At 38.5% G+C, this 22,509-nt stretch overlaps 1 protein-coding gene across 5 annotated transcripts in view; it reads right to left on the reverse strand.

Annotated features, from left to right (window-relative positions):
• The window catches only part of stac (SH3 and cysteine rich domain), a 204,716-nt gene that overhangs the window by 83,319 nt on the left and 98,888 nt on the right, over positions 1 to 22,509 (reverse strand). For all 5 annotated transcript variants that reach the window (XM_062958255.1, XM_062958253.1, XM_062958252.1 and 2 more), the window contains 3 exons: positions 17,819 to 17,907; positions 16,839 to 16,890; positions 15,936 to 16,070 (listed from right to left, as the gene is read on the reverse strand). In XM_062958255.1, the coding sequence (XP_062814325.1) occupies positions 15,936 to 16,070; positions 16,839 to 16,890; positions 17,819 to 17,907 (276 nt within the window). The remainder of the gene's footprint in view (positions 1 to 15,935; positions 16,071 to 16,838; positions 16,891 to 17,818; positions 17,908 to 22,509) is intronic.

Genomic DNA, 22,509 nt, shown 5'->3' on the forward strand with positions numbered 1-22,509 from the left:
GGCAGGCCTGCAGTTGTAAATGGGGTCTAAAAGTGAGGTAGGTTTCATGCAGATAGGCCTTAAAATGACTGAGGATTGAGCCTTTAAATTAGCCAATGGGCCGAATCTTTGCCAAATGAAAACGGCAACACCCCTCCCAATTTGAGCAACACGATGAAGTATCAGCTGACAATGGACTCTAAAACAGTGCATTTTGGCTGAATTGCACACCTCTAATAATAAAGACACCATCCTGAAGCAAATTCCCCATTCCCCAAGAAGGCAACTTGATATAGTCATACTGCACTGAGAGCGGGAGGTCGGGTCATGTGGATTCAAAGAAGATCCATGTGAGGACTACCAGAGCTTAAATAGCCTCTGGCCCCACCCTCCACATGTGGCTAGCCTCAGTGTATAAACTGAGACAATATTAACAGGTCTCTATCCAGAGAAGCCATCAAAACCATCCCTTCACCCACAGCACCCATGGCCGTGTGCTCTTCAAGCCAAAGCTCTAAAAAAGTAAGTATCTAAACTAAAGTAATTAGGTCTATGTATAACCAATGGAGGTAAATGAACAGCTCACATTCTTTAGGAAACGAGTTTTCCTGTACTATTCATGAGTTATTTCTGAATAAACTGATGGTGAAAATATTAATACCCCTTTCTTAGCATGATATTCAGAATTGGTTACCCATAGAATAAAATCTTTATGTAATGTATGATTTGTTTTATAGATTGAGTTTACAGCAATTTAAAAAGAAAGAAAGAGCTATAGACTAATAAAGATTTCATGAAACCAGTTCTGAAAAACCTCAGAATAATAGTCTCTTAAGTTCAAGGATGCTTGTTTCATTGCTTTAAAGATTGAAGGTGTTGGAATCATGGACCAGACTTAAGGACCAGACTTAAAAGTGACTTCAAACAGAGTTTATTGAAACAAAAGGAAAAGGATGCAGGGATACTTAAATGCAGTTCCACTGGTCAAAACTCAAAAAATCCAAACCAGCCCTGGTCCAAAAGGTAAACAGAAATGTAATCCAGATTAACTGGATGCAAAGAGCAACAAGTCAAACAAAGCGCTCTAAGGCAAGACAAAAAGGCACAGTACACAAATGGTTAACAAAGGGAGTTGCAAGAAGAGAAGCGTCGTCAGCCAAAGTCCAAGGTCGAAGCAGTGTTGCTCCAATGTCCGTAGAAGCAGCGTCTTTAGCCAAACCGGTTCAGGTCCAAACTGCAGATACGACTCCAACACCGAACATGAAACAAGCAGCAGCAAGACTACAAGAAACTTTCCCAATACACAGCACCCAGCACATGAACCCACATCAACACCTTGCCTTCTGTAATGACTCCTCATCCCTGAAGCCACTTTTATCTACAAATCACCATCAGAAGATGAACTGACCACCGCCCCATCACCATCTCCCGCAGCTGCTCCCAGCTCACGTGAATTCCCTTGACTCTCCCTCCAATTCCTCCATCTCCTGTCAAGACTTAGATCCCCCCAAGAATCAGTTGGATCCCCTGATTGCCAGTCTTCACTCCCAGAGAACCCTATAAAGATATCACTAGTTGTTGGTGCCTCACAAATAGCTTGCACTTCTCTTATCTTAGTCCAATCCATGGTGTCTCCTTCTTCTCCTTCACTCATTGACCCATCATCCCCAGAGAATCCCTCAAACGACTCTTCATCTGTAGATGCTGTAAGTATGTCCCAGATCCTCTTTCTCTGTTGCTCATCATCAGATTCCTGCTCCTGAGTAACCCTTTTCCCCCTTCTGACACCAATACTACTGTCTGCAACATTATCATCTCCAGAGAATCCCTCAAACGACTCTTCATCTGTAGATGCTGTAAGCATGTCCCGGATCCTCTTTCTCTGTTGCTCATCATCAGATTCCTGCTCCTGAGTAACCCTTTCCCCCCTTCTGACACCAATACTACTGTCTGCAACATTATCATCTCCAGAGAATCCCTCAAACGACTCTTCATCTGTAGATGCTGTAAGCATGTCCCGGATCCTCTTGATGGATTATGATTTAAACCATTGTAATTCATCAACAGGATGCCAGCCATAGAGTAGCTTCCCATAAAAATTTGGCTAGTTTGCTACGCAACACTTTATCTTGTTTTGCATCTTTGGGGTACTTGCAGCATAATACCACAATTCCACAGGGACTGATTCTCAATGGCAAATTGTTGGAAAGGGTGAGGGAAATTAAAAGAAGTTACGACAAGTCATAGATGGGTGATGGCAAAGTCCAGTTAAAGGGTAGATAATTCTCTGAAGCATAGAGTTACTTGGTGCATCTGAATGACCTATTTTAAGACAGGGTCCACAGAAATTGAATGAAAAAACAATTAAGCAACAGCACAACATAGGAAGGAGCCCATTCTCAGTTTTGTAGCTGAGATCAACAGACTAATCCCATCATTTTAACCCATTATTCATGTAATGCAGAAAATACTACAGAAACCTTTGGAGATTCAGAAAGTAGCTGGAAAAGAAACTAAACTGTTTTGTTCAGCACTGGGATAATAGTTGGGATTTGGATCAACTGCACCAAGTAATCCATTTATAATCCAGCCTGCATGTCAGGTGGTTTTGGTAGGAAATATTTACTGGATAATATCAATTTGGGAAAATTCTTGGCAATTCAACTGGTGACACTGTGCTCAACTGGTGACACTGTGGTCTACCACTGGTATATCCAGCTCTGCCTCAGAATCATGTATCTAAGAAGTTATATTTCACCAGTGTGAACATAGGTAAAGGTAAAGGTTTCCCCTTGATATTAAGTCTAATTGTGTCTGGGGGTTGGTGCTCATCTCAATTTTTAAGCCGAAGAGCAGGCGTTGTCCATAGACAATGTCATGTGGCCGGCATGACTGCATGAAGCACAGTTACCTTACTGTCGAAGCCGTACCTATTGATCTACTTACATTTGCATCTCCCTGGATTCATACCGCTGACCTTTCGGTCAGCAAGTTCAGCAACTCAGCGGTTTAACCTAGTGTGCCACCAGGGGCTCCACTGTAAACATGGCCTATGCTAAATTTTGCAGGAGGTGGAGGATGTAAAGGAAAGCTGATATTCTAGACATATGCAAAATTTACTTTCCTTAATGTAAGGATTATAGGGGACCCTGGTGGCACAGTGTGTTAAAGCACTGAACTGCTGAACTTGCGGACCAAAAGGTCCCAGATTCAAATCCTGGGAGTGGAATGAGCGCCCGCTGTTAGCCCCAGCTCCTGCCAACCTAGCAGTTCGAAAACATGCAAATGTGAGTAGATCAATAGGTACCTCTCCGGTGGGAAGGTAATGGCACTCCATGCAGTCATGCCGGAGGTGTCTATGGAATTAGAAATGGAGATGAGCACCAACCCCCAGAGTCGATCACCACTGGACTTAATGTCAGGGGAAACCTTTACCTTTGCCTAATGTAAGGATAATGTAAGTGTGATTAGAATTATGCTCTATTCTTTCAGAATGTTTCTAATCTAATGCTTTTTGAGCAACAGAAAATGATATTTAGGCCTTTGCTTTTGGGTTCAATCTTGCACTATTGTTGATGAAAATGCCTTGTGCAGGAAGGACAGAGAATTGGGAAAAACCTGCTATCTACTGTTTGCAGGCTGTTATCTGGAATTTCAATCCACTAAAAAATATTAGCCAATACTCAGGGTGATATATTTCTGCAAAAAGTAAATCAAATTTCCTGAAGGTGAAAGAGCAGTGAGCTTCTGAATGGCTCGGCAGCATAAATATTCACAACAAACACTAACTAAAGTTCAAAAATTCAGAAATTCTCTGTGGGACCATACTATTTATAAACTGGCCTGTTGATCTTGACAGACAGGAAATGTAATCTAATATTAGGGGGGTTTTTTGTCCTCCCTTCCCCTTTTGCCTAAAAATAAACTGTTTTGGCCCTACATGTTTCTTGAATGTCTTCAGACTTACTGTCCTTTTCCCAGAACTTCAGAAAATTGCACAGTATGTCTGTACAATTTGTGATCCGTCAGGACAAATGTCATCCATCAACCATGCATAATTGTAGCCCAGTTTGGAGTTGCAAAAGTATGGCAAGCCAGAATTAAGCACTTGTCAGGCAGAAGACATGGTTGCTAGAACTGCAATCCGTTAAAAATGGAAGCAAAGAGACATCCCATCAGTTAAAGAAGTCCTGAGGAAGGTCTGGGGAGTGATATTCATGCTGAAATGCACAAATGTCATTAGCTTAGAGACAGTATATATGGAAACAATCATTTTAATGGAATATGACCTTTCTTGGTTATGCTTTGTAATTATAAATTGTAGGAGAACGTGCAACCCTATGATTTGTTGAGAACACTGTAAGGAGAAAAGGTTATGAAAAGTTGTAAGAGGACACTGATAACTAGCAATTAATTATAATAATACCACGGCACAAAATCTGACAAAAGATCTTGACTGAGATCTTTCCTCACAGATTTTGTTACATTTTATAAATCTGGGAGCCAGTGTGGGGTAGCAGTTTTAATGTTGGTCTAGGATTCCTAGAGAATAGGGTTTGAATTCTCACTCAGCTTTGAAAGTCCACTGGGTCACCTTAGGCAAGTGGCACTCTCTTGGCCTCAGAGGGAGACAAAGGCAACTTCCCTCTCAGCAACTCTTGCCAAGAAAACCCTATTATAGACTTCTCTTAGGGTCACCATAAATTGAAAATGACTTGAAGGCACAACAGCAACCACTATTGTGTAAAAGTACTATGAAATCATGAAAGTGAATTGTGACATTGAGCATGTGGGCAGCAGCAAGAGTGGTGTGAGGCACACTGGGCACTTATGATGTGAATTTGACATTTTGGATGACAATTGAGCATCACATGAGCACTGGGAACTTCTTGTACAATAGGATATTTCTGTTCACTTCTGAGATGGTACACTAGTCAACTATTTTGAGTCCCCCATTCGGGGTGAGAAAAGCAGTATACAAGTGACGCAAATAAATATTCACCATGCTGTATCTGTGACTCTGCCAGCTATCTGTCACTCTGTCATGGCAATCCCTAGGTGAATTTGGTCAGCGTGAAACTACCCAATGCAATTTTGCACCCAATTATGGCCATTTGAAAAGACAAAAATCCCAAGAAGCCCATATTATTTAAAATACTTATTTTCAAGTTTCAAAAAAAGATTTGTTATGTTATGAACAATCCCGACTTAGTAATCCAAAAACCTAAAGAACTAGACAGCTTGAAAAAAGTTCAGCTAAAGTGAAATCACAGCTAAAGTAAAACGTGAGTCCTCCACTGGGGTTAGGGGCACAAGACTGCCATGAAAGTGAAAAAAGTGAATAAAGAAAATGATATTTTTCCTAGCCCGAGAGAATACCCCATGACTCTCTGGTCAACATCCACTAGTAGCTGACTCTAAAAATCTCTAGTGTAACCAGAGAAAATTGATCATCAAATCATACTAAAGGACCTAGACATCCCTAGAGAAATTTTAAAAATCAAATCTGTGAATAATGAAATCCACAGAAATTACCGCACATATGGAGGGCCAAGTGTATGGAGAAAAGAAAATTGCATGTATTATATATATATATTTGTTTTTGTATCTATATTATATACTAAGTAAACACTTGCAAGCAATAGAAACAGAAACAAAACCTCTTTCTTATTTCTGCCTGCTTGGGATTGCAAAAATAAGGATGTGATAAAGTATTACATGGCTGGTGGGTCATCAAAGGTGGGGCATGGTTTGTACAGAAGTGCTATAAAACAGAGCCAGATAAGTATTATCAGCTGACCTGCTGAATTGCAACACTAGTCCTTGTCTGTATGAAAAAATGTTTGTCACATATAAGGGCAACCCAAGACCTCCTTTTAAAGAGACAATTTTTAAAATGTTATATCTCATTCCAGCATTTTATAGTTCCATCATACCTTCAATTTGTGTGAATGTGTGTATTTTCTTCAATTTCCTTACTACAATCATATTTTTATGATTATATGAGATCATTACTGGATGTAAATCAAAGTTATTCCCTAGTTTTCACCAGGGTTATGTTCATATAAATAAACCAGTATATGTTTATTGTTTCTTCATTATTCAAAAATATAGACACAGACTTTAAGATTGTAAATTGTATGTCTATTGATAAATACTAACAATATACAGTTATTTCACTGTAAAAAAATGCTTTAAAAACCCTCAAAGCATTTTTTGTATCTATATGAAGATTGCCTATCATTTCCTTTTTCAGTTATCATTATGTATTCTGTGCTCATTCAGAAGAAGACCTACAAGCCACTCTAAACAGCTTTGCAGCAGCATACAAAAAGTTTGGCCTTTCACTGAACATTGTGAACCAAAGTGCTTTTTCAGCAAGCGCCAGTCAATCCCTTTGCAATGCCAGAAATACAGCTCCATGGCATAACATTAGAAAACATTAACCATTTCCGCTATCTTAGCAACCACCTTTTCACAAAAGTCAACATTGACACTGAAATTCAACTTTGTCTGAGCTCTGCAAGTGCAGCATTTTCTCGATTGAATATCTGGAGGGCCACATAATTTCCATCCGTGTAGTAAAATCTCCCTGCCAATTTGAGGCTGGTATCTAACAGCACTTAAAGTGCTCCCCTGGGGGAGAAGAGCGGTATATAAATTAAATAAATAAAGTTTGTTTCTTAACTTGGCTTGAGAGAACAGAATCCCTTACTTTTCTCACTGTAGACATAAGTCTGACAGTACAAATTAATAAGCCTGACAGAGGATATTTGTTGTTATTGTAGAAGCTGTATCTTGTAACTTAGTTTATGTGGAAATTAGTTAATTTTTTTAAAAGCTCTACCACATTCAGTCACATAGGAACCACATATCTCTATTTAATTAAACACATAAAATATAAGGCTGCTTGAGTTTTAAGATTCTTATGAGAGGATTTTCTCTTAATATCACTACCATGACAGGCATGTTTGGTGTGTGGCTTTTGATGGATATTGGAAGTTGTGTCATACAGACATCCTCATAGCTACATCTCCCATGTAGGGTGGCAGCATAAGGTTTCAATGATTATTTATTTTATGTTTTATACTCTTCATGTATTTATTTCAAACTTTTGTATGACCAGTTGTTTTAACTCTATTTTATTTTCACTTATATTGTGAGCTGCCTTGGGTCCTATATTGGGAGAAAGACTATATCACAAACAAATCTGAGTACACTTTTCCTAAACCAATCAGATTTTCTTTTCAGTATTTCCTGTATCTAATCTTAATTCTTGGCCTGATTCCATTTCTTTCCATATACCTCTGTGTAAAGAAGTGTATAATTATATTTTGTATATAGATGATATGTGTATTTGATTTGTTTAAACAGTCAGGTTTGGCTAAGTATAAAATGGTGAGTATTAGAGTGAATTGATATGTATGAGGGAAGGTAGCCATCTTAGAATGCTAGAACAGGTTACCATAGCAACAGGGGCGGAGCCAACCGCCTCTTGGAAAGGAAAAGGGGAATGTTTTAAAACCCAGCAGTCTGTGATTTCCATCCACAGTGAAGGAACTGATTCTCAGGTAGAGAATCAGGGTGACTCAGAAGAATTTGAGTCAGGCCTAAAATAAAAGGATTTATTTTAGGAGTTGGTGATTCTCTAGTCATAGAGAAGGATCTGATTCTTGTGTGGAGAATCAGACTGGCTTAAATAGAAAGATTTGAGTCAGATTTAGGTTGGACCAGACTAGGCAAGTTAGGTGATTTGTCTAGTGTCATCTATAGAATCTGTGGATTAGGGAACATTAATCCCAGGGGATCCAGTAGGATCAGGGTTTAGTGTAATCCAGAGAAAGAAGTATTTTTGAAAGTTTAACCACCTCATAACCGTTGTAACCATTAAGCGAAGTGCCTTTACCAAGTTATCTGAAACCATCAAGCTCTGTACCTGCAATAAACTTGTTTTGATTTTATTCAAATCAAGCCTCTGTCATACTCTCATATTAAGTTAAGTAACATCAACACCTGAAGTGGAACAAATAGAGAAAGCTTATAAGAACCAGTACCATCTGCCTGACGTCTCTCCATTGGTGGCAGCGAAGAAGATAATCAAACAAATCATTAATTAACATCATCTCTCATAAAACATCTTTATTAAGTGGTGGTATCTGTGTGTGTGTGTGTGTGTGGGATCAAAAAGGGTTCCATCACTGACACACATTCCTGTCAGACACCTCACCTCTGTACAATATTGGTGGCAAAGCTGAGGGACTCTAAAAGGGATTCTATTCCTCTGTCACCTCAGCATCTCTACATAAATTGGTGGCAGCGGTGGGATCTGAAGGGATTCCATTCTCTGCCACATCAAGTCTCCACATTAATTGGTGGCAGCGGTGGGATTCTGAAGGGATTCCATCCCCTGCCACCTCAGCTCTCCACACTCTGCATTATACGTTCAGTTGTATACTACAGAAATGTTATCCTGAATCAGACCCTTTTTGTAGCTGCACTGTTTTGTAATAACATTTTTCAGCCGCCATTTGTACACTTGCTCCTATGCCCGTCCTTAAAACTGACATGCTTAATATGCTGTTTTCCTGTCTCTCTCAGGCCTAAGCTTTGTTACAAAGGTTTACAACAACATGAAAGTGTCTCACTGGGCAAAATGACGCAGCATGCGTAAGGCTACTAAAAATATTATTGTCTGTCTGAATAATGTTATGTGTTGCTGCTGTTGATATAACACTGTGCATAAAAACCCTCATTTCCTGCAGTGGGCACTTTACAGTTTATATATTCACATCTTGCTGTGTATATGTAACTTCTATTAATGTGCCTAAGAGAATGTGTAAGTATTAGCAGGACTTAAGACACTTGGCATTACCTAGCACATTTTTATATATGTAAGAAGAAAGCAGCCTATGCTTCCTATTTAAACTTTCATGTGGATGTTTCATTCAGCAAATGATTGGCTCATAATTATTATTTTTTTAAAAAAACTTATATTAGAGAAATAGAACACAGCTTCATGTTGTGAATTTAAATAGACACAAAATTGCCATTTCAGTTTACTAAATGAGGTAGCTAAGATCTACTGTGTGGAAGCTCATCAAAACTCCATTTATATGCCGGCTGACACAGTCAATGACTTGTAGTTATGTGATATTACACCATATAGATTTGCCATTGCTATGCAACTTGTTTAGATCCTGCCATGAAACATGGTAGGTTCAATTTTGCATTCTCGATATGAATGGGTTTCAGTGGCAAAGCACATGCTTTGCATGCAAAATGTCTCAGGGTCAGTCCTCAATCATCAGTATTGCTTGGAAAATTTCCTTCTTGGTGAAAAGTCTTAGACTGCCCCAACTGGTGACCATATTGGCTGGTGACCCATGGAGTTTGGGAATTCCCCACTTAGGTGTGGAAAAATCTATGGTCAAAAATTTGGTGAGTTCTTTCTAATCACCATAAACCAGGCATGGGCAAACTAAGGCCTGCGGGCTGGAAGTGGCCCTCTGGGCACATGTTCAGCTCCTCCTCATTTTCCCTGTCCTCTGGGCATAAGGATGCGGTGGGCCACCAGTGTCCTTATGCCAAAAGGATGGGGAGGAACACATGTAGTAGCTGGGAGCCCTCTGGAGCCCTCTCAGCTGCCACGAGCCTTCCTCAGACCCTCATCCAGGCATAAGGAAGAGGTGAGCAGTCCTGTTCTTATACTGGGAGGACAACCCCTGGAAGGCAGGTGGTGGCTGAGAGTGCTCTGGAGCATTCTCAGCTGCCGTCTGCCTTGCCCTCCTTTCAACTGCCTTTGGCCTCCAGCCCAATCCAGCCCAATCCGGCCCAGCCGAGTCTGGCCCTCCTGCCCCACCCCAGCCTGCAATGTGGCCCCCGTCCCGAAATGTTTGCCCATGCCTGCCATAGACCATAGATGAGCAACTGGGTGGGGAGCAAAATCCCCCCTCCCCATTATTATGAACCCCCCCTCCCCAATCAGCTGATTTCTCAACACAAACATTTTGGGAAATCATTTCCAGTTTTCATTTTCACACCGGAAATTCTGCCCAGTAATGATAATTTCATGTTTTTCCAGCTTTCTAATTCTTTTTTAATTTCCTTCCATTTATCTAAATAATTGTTTTGTATCAACTGTAAATTGATACAAATTATACAGCTATTAAAATAATTCCTAACTATTTTAATTTTGGTATAATTTGTATATTCCAATTTTCTTTTATTATATCATTCTCCTTCTTTTCTATATTCTTTGTTATTGCTTTTGTTTTTTGAAACCCGCTACTTCACCAAATTTTCTAATTACCTTAATCCAATCTCCTAATCTTTTTTTTGGTTCTTCATTTATGCAAATTATATCGTCCGCAAAAGTTCGGACTTTAAAATCATGACCTTGAATCCATGCTCCTTTCAGTTCCTGTCCTTCTCTTATTTTATTTAGCAAAATTTCCAGTGTGAAAATAAATATTAAGGGTGATAGGGAGAAACCCTGTCTTGTCCCTTTTTAAATCTTGAATGTTTTTGTTTCTTGGCCGTTTACAATAATTTTTGTTTTCCGTTTTTCGTATATTGCTTCTATAACATTTTGAAAATAGAACCCCAAATCCATTTCTTTCATTAACAATTTAAAAAATTTCCAATTTACATTATTGAATGCTTTTTCTGCGTCCAATGCTAGAAACATGGCCTTATTTTGATTTTTCTTTTCATTATGTTCTATTAGGTCTACTACTACCCTTACATTATCCTTTTGATGCCTGTTTGGTAAAAATCCTGCCTGTTCTTCTTTTATAGTATTATTTAATAATTTCTTAAATCTTTAGGCTATAATGCTACTGAATAGTTTGTAATCTATATTTAGTAGTGAAATTGGTCTGTAGTTTTTCACTTGGTCTGGGTCTGAATTTGTTTTGTGAATTAAACATATATTTGCTTGATTCCAAGAATTTGGTATTTCCTTATAAATTCTGGCCTCATTCATTAGTCTTTTCAAATATGGTAACAGTTCCTGTTGGAATGTTTTATAATATGCTGCTGAGAGGCCGTCTGGCCCTGGAGCCTTATTTGTTTTTAAGTTTTTGATGGCTGTTATTATTTCTTGGTCTGAGATTTCTTTATTTAATTCTTTTTGTTCATCCGAAATTCTTTGTATTTTCTGTTCTCCTAGATATTGGTTTATCTGATCCTCTTGGTAGAGAATTTTGTAACATTCATAAAATTTTTCTTTTATTTCATTTTCTTGTGTATAGATATTATCAACCTATTATCAACCTATTATCAACATTGTACTCTGATACAGTACTGAAAGTCAGACTTGGACCCAGTGGAGCCCTGAGCAATGAAATAAAAACGTCAACTGGTGTGAGACAAGGGTGCATATTAGCCGCCTTTCTCTTTAATTTCGACATCGTGAAAACATTATCCTCTAACAATCTACATGGCCCTAAAGTTCTGACCAGAACTATCAACATCTTACTTTACTCTGATGATATGGTGGTCATGGTAATGTCTCCAGTAGGACTGAGAAGATCTCTGGCAAAATTCAATTTGTATTGTGAGCTAAATTCCCTCATATGAACAAGGATAATTCCAAAATTATGGTATTTGGAAAAAAAACAGGAAGCTGTACACTTGGACCCTAAATGGTGTACACTTGGAACAAACTAATAGCTACAAATATCTAGGCATTACGTTTTCATCATCTGGTGCTTGGTCTAATCATATTACTCATAGTATACAAAGAGCAACAAAAGCAGCATGTTCCATTTACAAGCTGTACCATCATAGATACCCAGGCACAATCAGACCTGCCCTGGAAGTCTTTAAGAAAAAAATAATGCCAACACTCATATTTGGGGCCAAAATTTGGGGGCACAGCAATTTGGCCAAGATCGAAGCCTTCCAAGTTAAGCAGCTTCGCATTCTCCTGGAACTTTCCAGAACAACGCTGATGGCTGCAGTAAGGGCAGAGGTAGGAATGCTCTCAGTAAAAGCTCAAATTTTAATGAGACAATTCAATTACTGGTCAAAGGTAAATCAGATGAATTCCAGTAGACTTCCTCGCCTATGTTTAGAGGATCCAGTGTGCCCACAAGTCATCATGGGTAGTGGCCTTAAACAATGAGATGGCTAAAATTGGCCTCCCTTTACAATTTTTGAATGATCTAGGACAGGGGTCCTCAAACTTTTAAAGCAGAGGGCTGGTCCACAATCCTTCGGACTGTTGAGGGGCCGAATTATCATTTGAAAAAAAATACGAACACATTCCTATGCACACGGCATATGTGTTATTTGTAGTGCAATACAACAATAACAATTTACATTGTAAATATGTAAACGTATTTTGGGTGAAAGTATTTAGAGAAATAGAAACTATAATGGATATGAAGATAGGAAAAAGCGCAAGTATTGCATTGTTGTCATTATATAAGGTTAAGAAACGAAAAAAAAACAGAGAAGGATGCAATAAATAACATGCTAACCGCAGCAAGGTTGTTGATAGCAAGGAACTGGAAAGGTAAAATAAATATACAAATAGAAGAATGGTATAAAGAACTATGGAAATTATCAATAAACGATAAGTTGACTTGTAGGTTAAGAGTTAAGAAAGGGGTATGGAAGAAAAATGACTTTGATGAGGTTTGGGGAAAATTTATCGAGAATGGTTTAAAAGAAGTAGATGGGAAATTACCTCCACAAGAAGAAATGGTATTTTGGAAAGAGAATGCAAATTGAAATGGCTCGGAGGGGGGTGGGCACAGAGGTGAATAACTCGGTATTATGATGCAAATTGGTCGCTACTGTAACATCCCAAGAAATGAGAGATTTTGTGTCTGGGGAGAACAAATAGTGGAAGATATCAAACATTTTTTGATTGACTGCCCAGCATATGCTGAACTTCGACACAGATATTTACATCTATTACTATCTAATTTTAGGTCCCCCAACAGAAATGATCTTTTGACAGTCCTCTTGCAAGGACAAGAAAGATCCACCATATTCAGAGTAAGCCTTTTTATCCTGAAAGCTATCAAGAAAAGAGCACATTTCCTGAAAGAATAATCAGGAAAATAAAATTTTGATGGCAAACAGAAGGTCAGCTGCCTGTCCTCCCATCCTTTTTGCCTTGTTTTTATTTATGTTGCACTTTGAAATGGTCATATGACTGGTCAAACAAATAAATTATTATAATTATGCTCTCCCTCCGCCCACGTTGCAACTCCCTCCTTCTCTCTCAGTTGCCTCCTCTCACAGCCTTCGTAGACACAATTATCTTTCAAGGTCGGTTTTGTAGTCCAGGTAAAGCTATTTCAATGTCCTTTTGCATAATCCAATATGGCTGCTTATTATTATTTAATTATTTATTAAGTTTTGCAGTTCTAATTCTACTGGTCTCTCTCCTTCTGGTCTTTATTCCTCTGTATTTTCTTAAAATCCTCAGTCTCCTTTAATATCATTTAGTCTCCTTAAGTTGAATATCCATTTTTGGCTCAATTTATTTCAGGGTAGACCTTCCTTTCCCAATTCCACTTAGGCTTTCCCTTCCGTTCCTCTGCTCCTCTGTCCCTCAGAGGGTTCCCTCTTGTTTGGGAGACCCCTTGCCTCCTTCCGATACCCCTTTGATTCTTTCCAATCCTTGCACTTACAGTTCTGAGTGTCTCCTCTCCTCCCCTTTCTTCTTCATACAAAATGTGTGCGGTCGGAGATTTGCAGCCCAATGTCTGTGAGCTTTGGGCGATCCGCCGTACCTTGAGAATCAATTACCGGGTCCTTTTAGGGTCTCTTCTTGAGGAAGAGACCCCTTTCAGACCATCGGCTGACCCTCCCAGTTTCGCTGTTCCCCAGCCTCAATCTGCTAGGGGAAGGGAGCTGTTGCTCTACATGGAGCTGGCACTCTCACTCAGAGCTCTAATGTGCCTGTCTCCCCGCCATGACCATGCTCCCTCCAGGCTCCAAACGCCGCCACGCCAACCACCCCCTATGCCCCCTGGGTCAACTGCCTTCGGCCTCCAGTCCAATCCAGCCCAATCCAGCCCATCTGAGTCTGGCCCTCCTGCCCCAGCCCAGCCTGCAATGTGGCCCCCGTCCCGAAAGGTTTGCCCATGCCTGCCATAAACCATAGATGAGCAACTGGGTGGGGAGCAAAATTCTCCCTCCCCATTACTATGAAATCACCCCCAATCAGCTGATTTCTTGACAGAAACATTTTGGGAAGTCATTTCCAGTTTCAGTATCTGAAGTTTGTGTGGCTTTTGGTTTTTGATTATTTTGAAATGTGGTGTGAAAGTAAATGAAGTAACTGCTGCTCCTGAAAGCATCCACAAAAGAAAATATACCACTTGATTGTGTGTTGTGTGGGGAGGACATAAATTCAGATGGTGTGCAGACATTGAGGTTCTGTCTACACATGGTCCATGAATTGCACTTCCACTATAGACAACAACAAGCTAGATAGACAATATCAAGCTAAATGGACAAGTGGAGCAAAGTGGTATGAAGCCATTTTCTATATTTTTCCCCTCTATCACAACTCTGATTTTTTTTCCCGCAATCACAAACTTTCATATCCCCATCCAGCTGATTGTACAATAGGCTGTGAAGAACAAGTGTCTGTGGGCCTATACACTTCCACGTCATTTTTTGTACTTTTACTCCATTGCCATCAGATCCAATACACACCTTTATTTTGATATAGCATTTTAGGGATATATGAAGAAATAGGGATTAAAAAATGTTCAAACCCAGAGAAAAGACTGCTCTTGGAATGGACTCTTTTTGAGTTAGCAGAAATAACGAGCAATTCTTGCCATACTCTAGTTTAACTTTGGTGAATTTGGTTAACTGCCCACTTTATCCCGATTACTATAAGGTGATTGGGAAGAAGCAAATGAACAAGCAGATATTGGGCCACATAATTTGTAATAGCAAATATTTTCATGTCAGTTATGACTAAATCTAGGTGGGGATGATAATCTTTGATTACTTTATTTTTGGAAGTGAAGATAATTACAACAGTTTACTCCTTGTTGTGGATAAAAAACAAATATTTTCTATCTGCCCAGAAGAATTCTCCACCCTGTATGACTGTGGAGCAGAACAAACAGCTCAGCTTCTATATGCTTTCCCACAACGCGCTGCCTCATGCACAGAGGAAGAACTGTTTAAAGCTACAGACAATGCGGTCGCTGTTGCTCGTTTTAGGTTTTAAATTATTTAGCTGCCTGTGCTCCCTTTATTTTATCAATTTTATACTTATTTATTTATGCAATGTTTTTGACACAAAATAAAAAATATATATCTGCCAGTCACATTCCTTATAGTTTTAAAAACATCCGTCTGCATAAAAAATACATGTATGTTTTGTGTGAGGATTGTAGGGTTTTGTGCAATGAGGTATTTCCCCCTTCATGGCACAGGATACTGGTATCCTGTATTTGCTACTCAGATAAATATATTTCCCTATGTAGTTTCTCCTGGTCAGATTCACCCCTCCTCCTGATAAAAACATCATTCATTCATGCTCCAATTGCCAGCAGAATGGATCACTGTTTCACCCAACAGCTGATGCCACAGGTATAGTAGATGTGTGTGTGAGTGTATGAGAGAAAATTATAGTTGTGGCTGAAGTACCCACATTGACTAAGTAACAATTATGAATACCAAACAGTTACCTAAATTTACTCATATGTAAGAGATTATTTTAACACTATTACCACAATCATCATTCCTCCCCAGACCTACTTTATTGGGCACCAGCTCATATGAATAGGGAATATATTTATTACATGCTTCAGATTATATTCCTAGGAACACTATCTTGATTCTCAAAATATGTGCTTCATACGCATTCTGAAAATATGTACCATGGGTTACAATGGATGTAACTGTATAATATAAAAGGAAGTAAGCAACTGAAAAGCTAATGCACAGGAAGTAGTATCCACTGTACTCACTTGGTTCTCTTTCAGGGTGATCTGTCCCTGCTCCTTGCACCCAATAAATGTTCTTATACACCTGAAAATTTTTTCGTCTTGTACTCTTTGAACAAAATTAGCCGGAAAATAGCCAACTCGATCTTCTATTTTCCCCTGCAAAGATGATATAGAAAAAAAGGAAAGAGTGAACTTACCATTAATTACACAGCAATATATTTTTTCTACATATTACATTTTTGGAGGTCCTCCTCATATTTGCATTCTCACAAAAGCCCTGGGAAGCACTTATGGAAGAAAGTTAATGACTAATATAAACTCACAGAGTGAGTTTTGTCAAAGAGCAGAATGAGAAGAACACAATCATTCTCACATTACTGTATTTCTAATATAGCAGTGGTGTCTTCCATGTTAGTGAACCTGCTTCAGGTTTAAATCTGAATGTTAATGGTGCTAACATACAGCACTTTGGATAGGTCCTTTGGCATTTAGTAGTCTTGTAATGCTCATGTTCTATCACTGTATTTTGGTGTCATCTTATATCCTGAGAAAGACAGGAAGTTTTGGGGATCAGTGATACTTTGTCTGGCAGGATTGTTGTGATACTAGTTGGACCTTTCCAACAGTCTTTAGGGCTCTGTTGCTGACAATTCTGCTTTGCTCTACAATCCATTCCCCTTTCTGTCAAAATAGCGCAGTATCACTACAAAGCAGCTGCCCACCTCTTCAAGTCAGAGTGGAGAGCAGAGTTCTCAAGTTTAAATTGCTTGTTCTAATCTAATGCAGTGTAGCATAGGATTTATCTGCATGTGAATTTACTCAAATGAATACACATTCACTTGAATATTGTAATGCCTAGGTTTGTGTTCTTTTAACATGGCTTACTCATCTTATTTAGTATTATTTTGATTATTTTGATAGTACCTTCCACCAGTCTTCATTTGAGTCTTCCAAAAGTGTAATCCTGTCTCCTGGCCTATAATTCCAAAACAGAAACATCAAGAAGGTTGAGATTAGATTGGCCTGTCAATGTGCAGTGGGAAATTCTTACATCTATTTTTGAGGTTATGGCTTTAGCTAAATTGGATTTTTTTATTTTTACAGATATTGTAATATCTGTATTTGCAAGTCTAAACATTGATGTTTCATATACATCTTATATCTATAGTATGAAATTAATTTTATTCACAGTATTTGTAACAGTTTAATGTATGAAATAGGTTTCTGTACATCAAACCATCAGAAAATGAAGGTGTAACTTTATCAATCGCTCATCTGGATAATTTTGGATTTTGGAGGAATTTTTGATGAGGGATACTCTGTATCACATTTATACTTTGCTCATAATAATGGTTCCCATAGACTCTGGGCTGAATTCCACATTGGTCCTATCTCCCTAAACCTTTGTAGTCCAGACCAGCCCTCTTTAAGTTTGATCATGCCCACCATATTCCTGGTAACTGGTTGTTTGAGATTTGTTTGTAATACATTTAATGATGTTTTTTATACCCTGCTTTTTAAAATTGTTTAATTAGATTGTTATATGTTTTTACATTTTTAGCTGTGTTTTTATTTGTTGAACTCTGTTGTTGCCTTGGGCTTGGTCCCACATGTAAGCCGCCCTGAGTCCCTTCAGGGAGATGGTGGCGGGGTATAAAAATAAAGTTGTTGTTGTTATTATTATTATTATTATTATTATTATTATTATTATAGTAACAACTAACATTTCTTGAACTTCAATAGGACAGACTCAGTCATCTATTTTACATACTACCAATTGACATGTTTGAAGCAATGGAGTTTTACAGAGAGGTGAAACAGATGCTGTCCAGCTTTAATTGTTTTAACTTAGCTGCCATTTCTACAATTCAAAAGAATATTTCAAAATAATATAGTAACATTACCTCATTTCCAAGTCTTCATTCTCTTGTGGTACAAATTTGTACAAGGCAACATAGGTATTCATCTGCACTGTGTCTTTATTAAGAGATCCCTTCAACATAGGAGAGAGAAAAAGAGGAGGTGTTAGTGTCTATTTTATAAAGAAAGGTCTTGAGCAAGAGCAGAGTTGTTAATGACTCTAAACATGGGCACTCTAAAGATAAGGTGCTCTTCTGAAGTAAGCTGTTCTATTCATAGAGCCCTGTGGACTGTATGACCTCGGTCCAGGTTATTTGAAAGATTATGTCTACCTATATGAACCCATTAAAGTTCTAAGAAAATCTTTAGAGACTCATCTCTCTGTTCCACCACTTTCTCAGTTTTGTTTGACGGGAACAAGGGAAAGGACCTTCTTGATTACTTCTCCTTGATTTTGGAATGCCTTTCTTGTTCTCTTTCTGACATTTTTCTCCTTAGAACATTTATTATTATTACTAACTTTATTTATACCCCATCTTTCTCCCCATGGGAATTCAAGGCTGCTAACAATCCCACACTAGACAAATTTAAAAAGTACAATACAAAAGTAAAAACACAATGGAATAGTAACAGTGTGGTAAAAATATAATTAAAATACAATAAGTATGTAAAAGTATGGCCTTTAAAACTCATTTTTATGTAGTCAGACTTTTAGAAACTGACCAGAGTAGGTTTTTAATGCTTGGCATGCTCTCTTTAAGGTATCTATATTTTTAAATATATATTTTAATGTATAACATTATTAATGGTTTATTTTTCAAATAATTTTATATTATATTTTTAATATAGCCTTTGTACGGTTTTAATTTATGTTGCTTAAACATGTTATTAGCTGCCTTGTGTTCCATTTTTCAAAGGAAGAGCAAGATAGAAATGAATATAATAATAATAATAATAATAATAATAATAATAATAATAATAATATAATAAGATTGAACCAGAAGAAAGTGTGGAGCTTTTGCAAGAATTTGAAGAACCAGCACTAGAAACACTCGTTCAACCACCAGGAACCTTGACAGCAAGACAACAAAAGCTCAAGGATAAGATCATGGCTCATGCTGCAGCAAATGCAATAAGAAAACGGCCCCCAGCTTTAAAAACAGTGCCCAAGAGACACCTGGAGCCTCTCATGAAAGATGTGAATACATTACTCTCCACTGTCCTAATAACATCAATTGAACAAACAAACCAGTTTGCCTACAGTGCAGCAGTGATAGTTTCAGAAGAGCTTTGGCTCCTACAACCGAGGCAGCCCCAAAGAAAATCGACTGGAAAACCAAAGTGGAAGGTCAGGCTAGAGTTGAAAATCAAAAAGCTTAGATCAGATGCAAGTAACCTGAAAAATATGAAAGAGAAGAAACTGAAGAATGACAAAATCAAGCAATACCTGATCCGAAAGTACTGGCTGAACACCAGAAAAATTGAAGAAGCTTTGGAAATCGTGAAAGAACAAATTACAGCAACAGCCAGAAAAATTGAAAGGTATGAAGCCAGAATCATTCAGTACAGAAAAAATCAACTGTTTCAATCAGACCAAAGATGGTTCTACCAGAATCTGAACCAAACAACAGACACAGTAACCATAAAGCCAGAGAAAACTGCAACAATGAAGTTCTGGAAAGAACTTTGGGAAAATAATAAGAACTACGACAAAAACGCTGGGCGGATAAAAGAGTTTGAAGGAAAATTCTCACAGAACAAAATGGAACAGATTGAAATAACAACTGAAATGATCAGCAAACGAGTGCAAAAAGTCAAGAACTGGACATCGCCTGGTAGTGATCAACTTCATGGATTTTGGCTCAAACATCTGATTAGTTTACATGGGAAAATGGCCCAACAATTCAATGAGATGCTGCAGAAAGGAAGTATCAGTGAATGGCTAACAACTGGAAAAACTTACCTGATACAAAAGGATCCAGCAAAAAGAGCAGCACCAGGAAACTACAGGCCAATAACGTGTTTGCCCACTATGTTTAAACTACTGACTGGCATCATAGCTGACAAAGTTCAAGATTATCTTGAAGAAAAAAACATCTTGCCAGATGAACAGAAAGGCAACAAACGGAAAAGCAGGGGCACAAAAGACCAATTATTGATTGACAAAATGATTGTGGAGAACTGTAAGAGCCAAAAAGCTAATCTTCACATGACCTGGATTGACTAGAAAAAGGCCTTTGACTCACTCCCACACAGCTGGATCATCAAGTGCCTGGACGCCATCGGGACCACTATGTTTAAACTACTGACTAGCATCATAGCTGACAGAATTCAAGACTATCGGGATTTGTAAAAACGTTGGCACCTTTATTGAAAACATGATGGAGCACTGGAAAACTGAACTGTTTGTTGGAAATGAAAGCTATGGACTTGTCAACATCAGGAGAGGAATTTTCCAGGGAGATTCATTGTCCCCTCTGCTTTTCATTATTGCCATGTTCCCTCTGTCAACAATCTTACAAAAAAATAAATAAATCTCGGCTATCAAACATCTAAGAAATCTCAAAAAATTTAACATCTGATGTACATGGATGACCTGAAGCTGTATGGGAAAACGGAAACTGAAATCCAATCTCTGACTAACACTGTCCAAATTTTTAGCACTGATATCAGCATGGAGTTTGGTTTGCACAAATGTTCAACAGTTGCATTGAAGAAAGGAAAAATCATTGAAAGTGAGGGCATAAATATGCCTAATGGCCAAACAATAAAGTGTCACCAACCAGAGGCCTATAAATATCTGGGCATATTACAGCTGGACAACATCAAGCATGAACATGTGAAAACTGTGGTCAGCAAAGAATACACACAAAGGGTCAGAAAAATTTTCTAAAACAAGCTCAATGGAGGCAACACCATCAAGGCCATAAACACCTGGGCCATACCTGTCATAAGATATACTGCTGGCATCATAAACTGGACACAAGTGGAACTGGACAATTTGGACAGAAAAACAAGAAAACTCATGACCATTCATCATTCACTGCACCCCTGCAGTGATATTTATCGGCTATATCTGCCTAGAAGATCAGGGGGCAGAGGAATCTTACAAGTAAAACAAGCAGTCAAAGAAGAACATGCCCTGGCAGAATATGTAAAGCAAAATGAAGAACCTGGTTTGATTGAAGTAAAAAATCAGAAACTCCTCAAAGCACAGCAGACAAAAAAAATCAGTACAAGAAAACCGCACTACAAACTAGAGCTGACAGCTGGCACAACAAACATTGCATGGAAAGTTCCTTGACAAAATTGAAGGAAAAGCTGATAAGGAGAAGACCTGGCTCTGGCTCACAAATGGGACACTGAAGAAGGAGACAGAAGGCCTGATCCTTGCAGCCCAGGAGCAAGCCATCAGAACAAATGCAATTAAGGCCAAGATCGAAAAATCAGCTGATGACCCAAAATGCAGACTCTGCAAGGAAACTGACGAAACCATTGATCATATCCTCAGAAAGAAAATCGCACAGACAATAAACAGAGGCACAACCATGTGGCCCAAATGATTCATTGGAACTTATGCCTCAAGTACCACCTCCCAGCAGCAAAGAACTGGTGGGATCACAAACCTGCAAAAGTATTGGAAAATGAGCACGCAAAGATATTGTGGGACTTCCGAATCCAGACTGACAAAGTTCTGGAACACAACACACCAGATATCACAATTGTGGAAAAGAAAAAGGTTTGGATCATTGATGTCGCCATCCCAGGTGACAGTCGCATTGACAAAAAACAACAGGAAAAACTCAGCTGCTATCAGGACCTCAAGATTGAACTTCAAAGACTCTGGCAGAAACCAGTGCAGGTGGTCCCGGTGGTGATGGGCACACTGGGTGCCATGCCAAAAGATCTCAATCGGCATTTGGAAACAATAGACCTTGACAAAATTACGATCTGTCAACTGCAAAAGGCCACCCTACTGGGATCTGCACGCATCAGCCGAAAATACATCACACAGTCCTAGACACTTGGGAACTGTTCGACTTGTGATTTTGTGATACAAAATCCAGCATATCTATCTTGTTTGCTATGTCATAATAAAATAATAATAATAATAATAATAATAATAATAATAATAATAATAATAAGCTATAATTGACTTTATATGATATTTCCCTAGTGCTTCTCCGTTTACCTCAGCCACAGCTGTAGAATATTATCTGTGGGATCATTGTATAGCTAACATGGTATCAGAATGTAAAAGAGTTATGGTTATTACTAGCAAGTTAGGGGAACATCACTATCTGCAGAATATTTTTTTAAGGGAAGAGGAGAAGGTTGAATGAAGGTAGAATGGAGTATCTTGGGAAAGGATATGATTCCTTCAGGGATGGGACTGGGAACATGAGACAAAGTCGGCTGTTTCATTGCTAAGTCAAAACACCAGCTCATGAGTACACTAATTTTTGGACTTAATTTACTAATTTTTGGACTTAATTTTATCTCAGTTCACACTAGCAAATGAGCTATGAGAATCAGAAGCATTGCAATTCTTCAACACAGCCTTGCTCTGTAGTGGGAGTGGGCTGGAATTACATGCTCTGTGCCTCGATTTTCAACTGAAAAGTACTCAGTGCAGCTGTCGGTTCTTAAGATAGCTTTGAAGGATTGACCCAGGAGATATTACTTAGATACAAATATGTAACTAAGTAGGCAATTTAGGAAAAAATTAATTCTT

The sequence above is a fragment of the Anolis carolinensis genome, chromosome 6 (assembly GCF_035594765.1).
Source record: "Anolis carolinensis isolate JA03-04 chromosome 6, rAnoCar3.1.pri, whole genome shotgun sequence".
Lineage (NCBI taxonomy): Eukaryota > Metazoa > Chordata > Lepidosauria > Squamata > Dactyloidae > Anolis > Anolis carolinensis.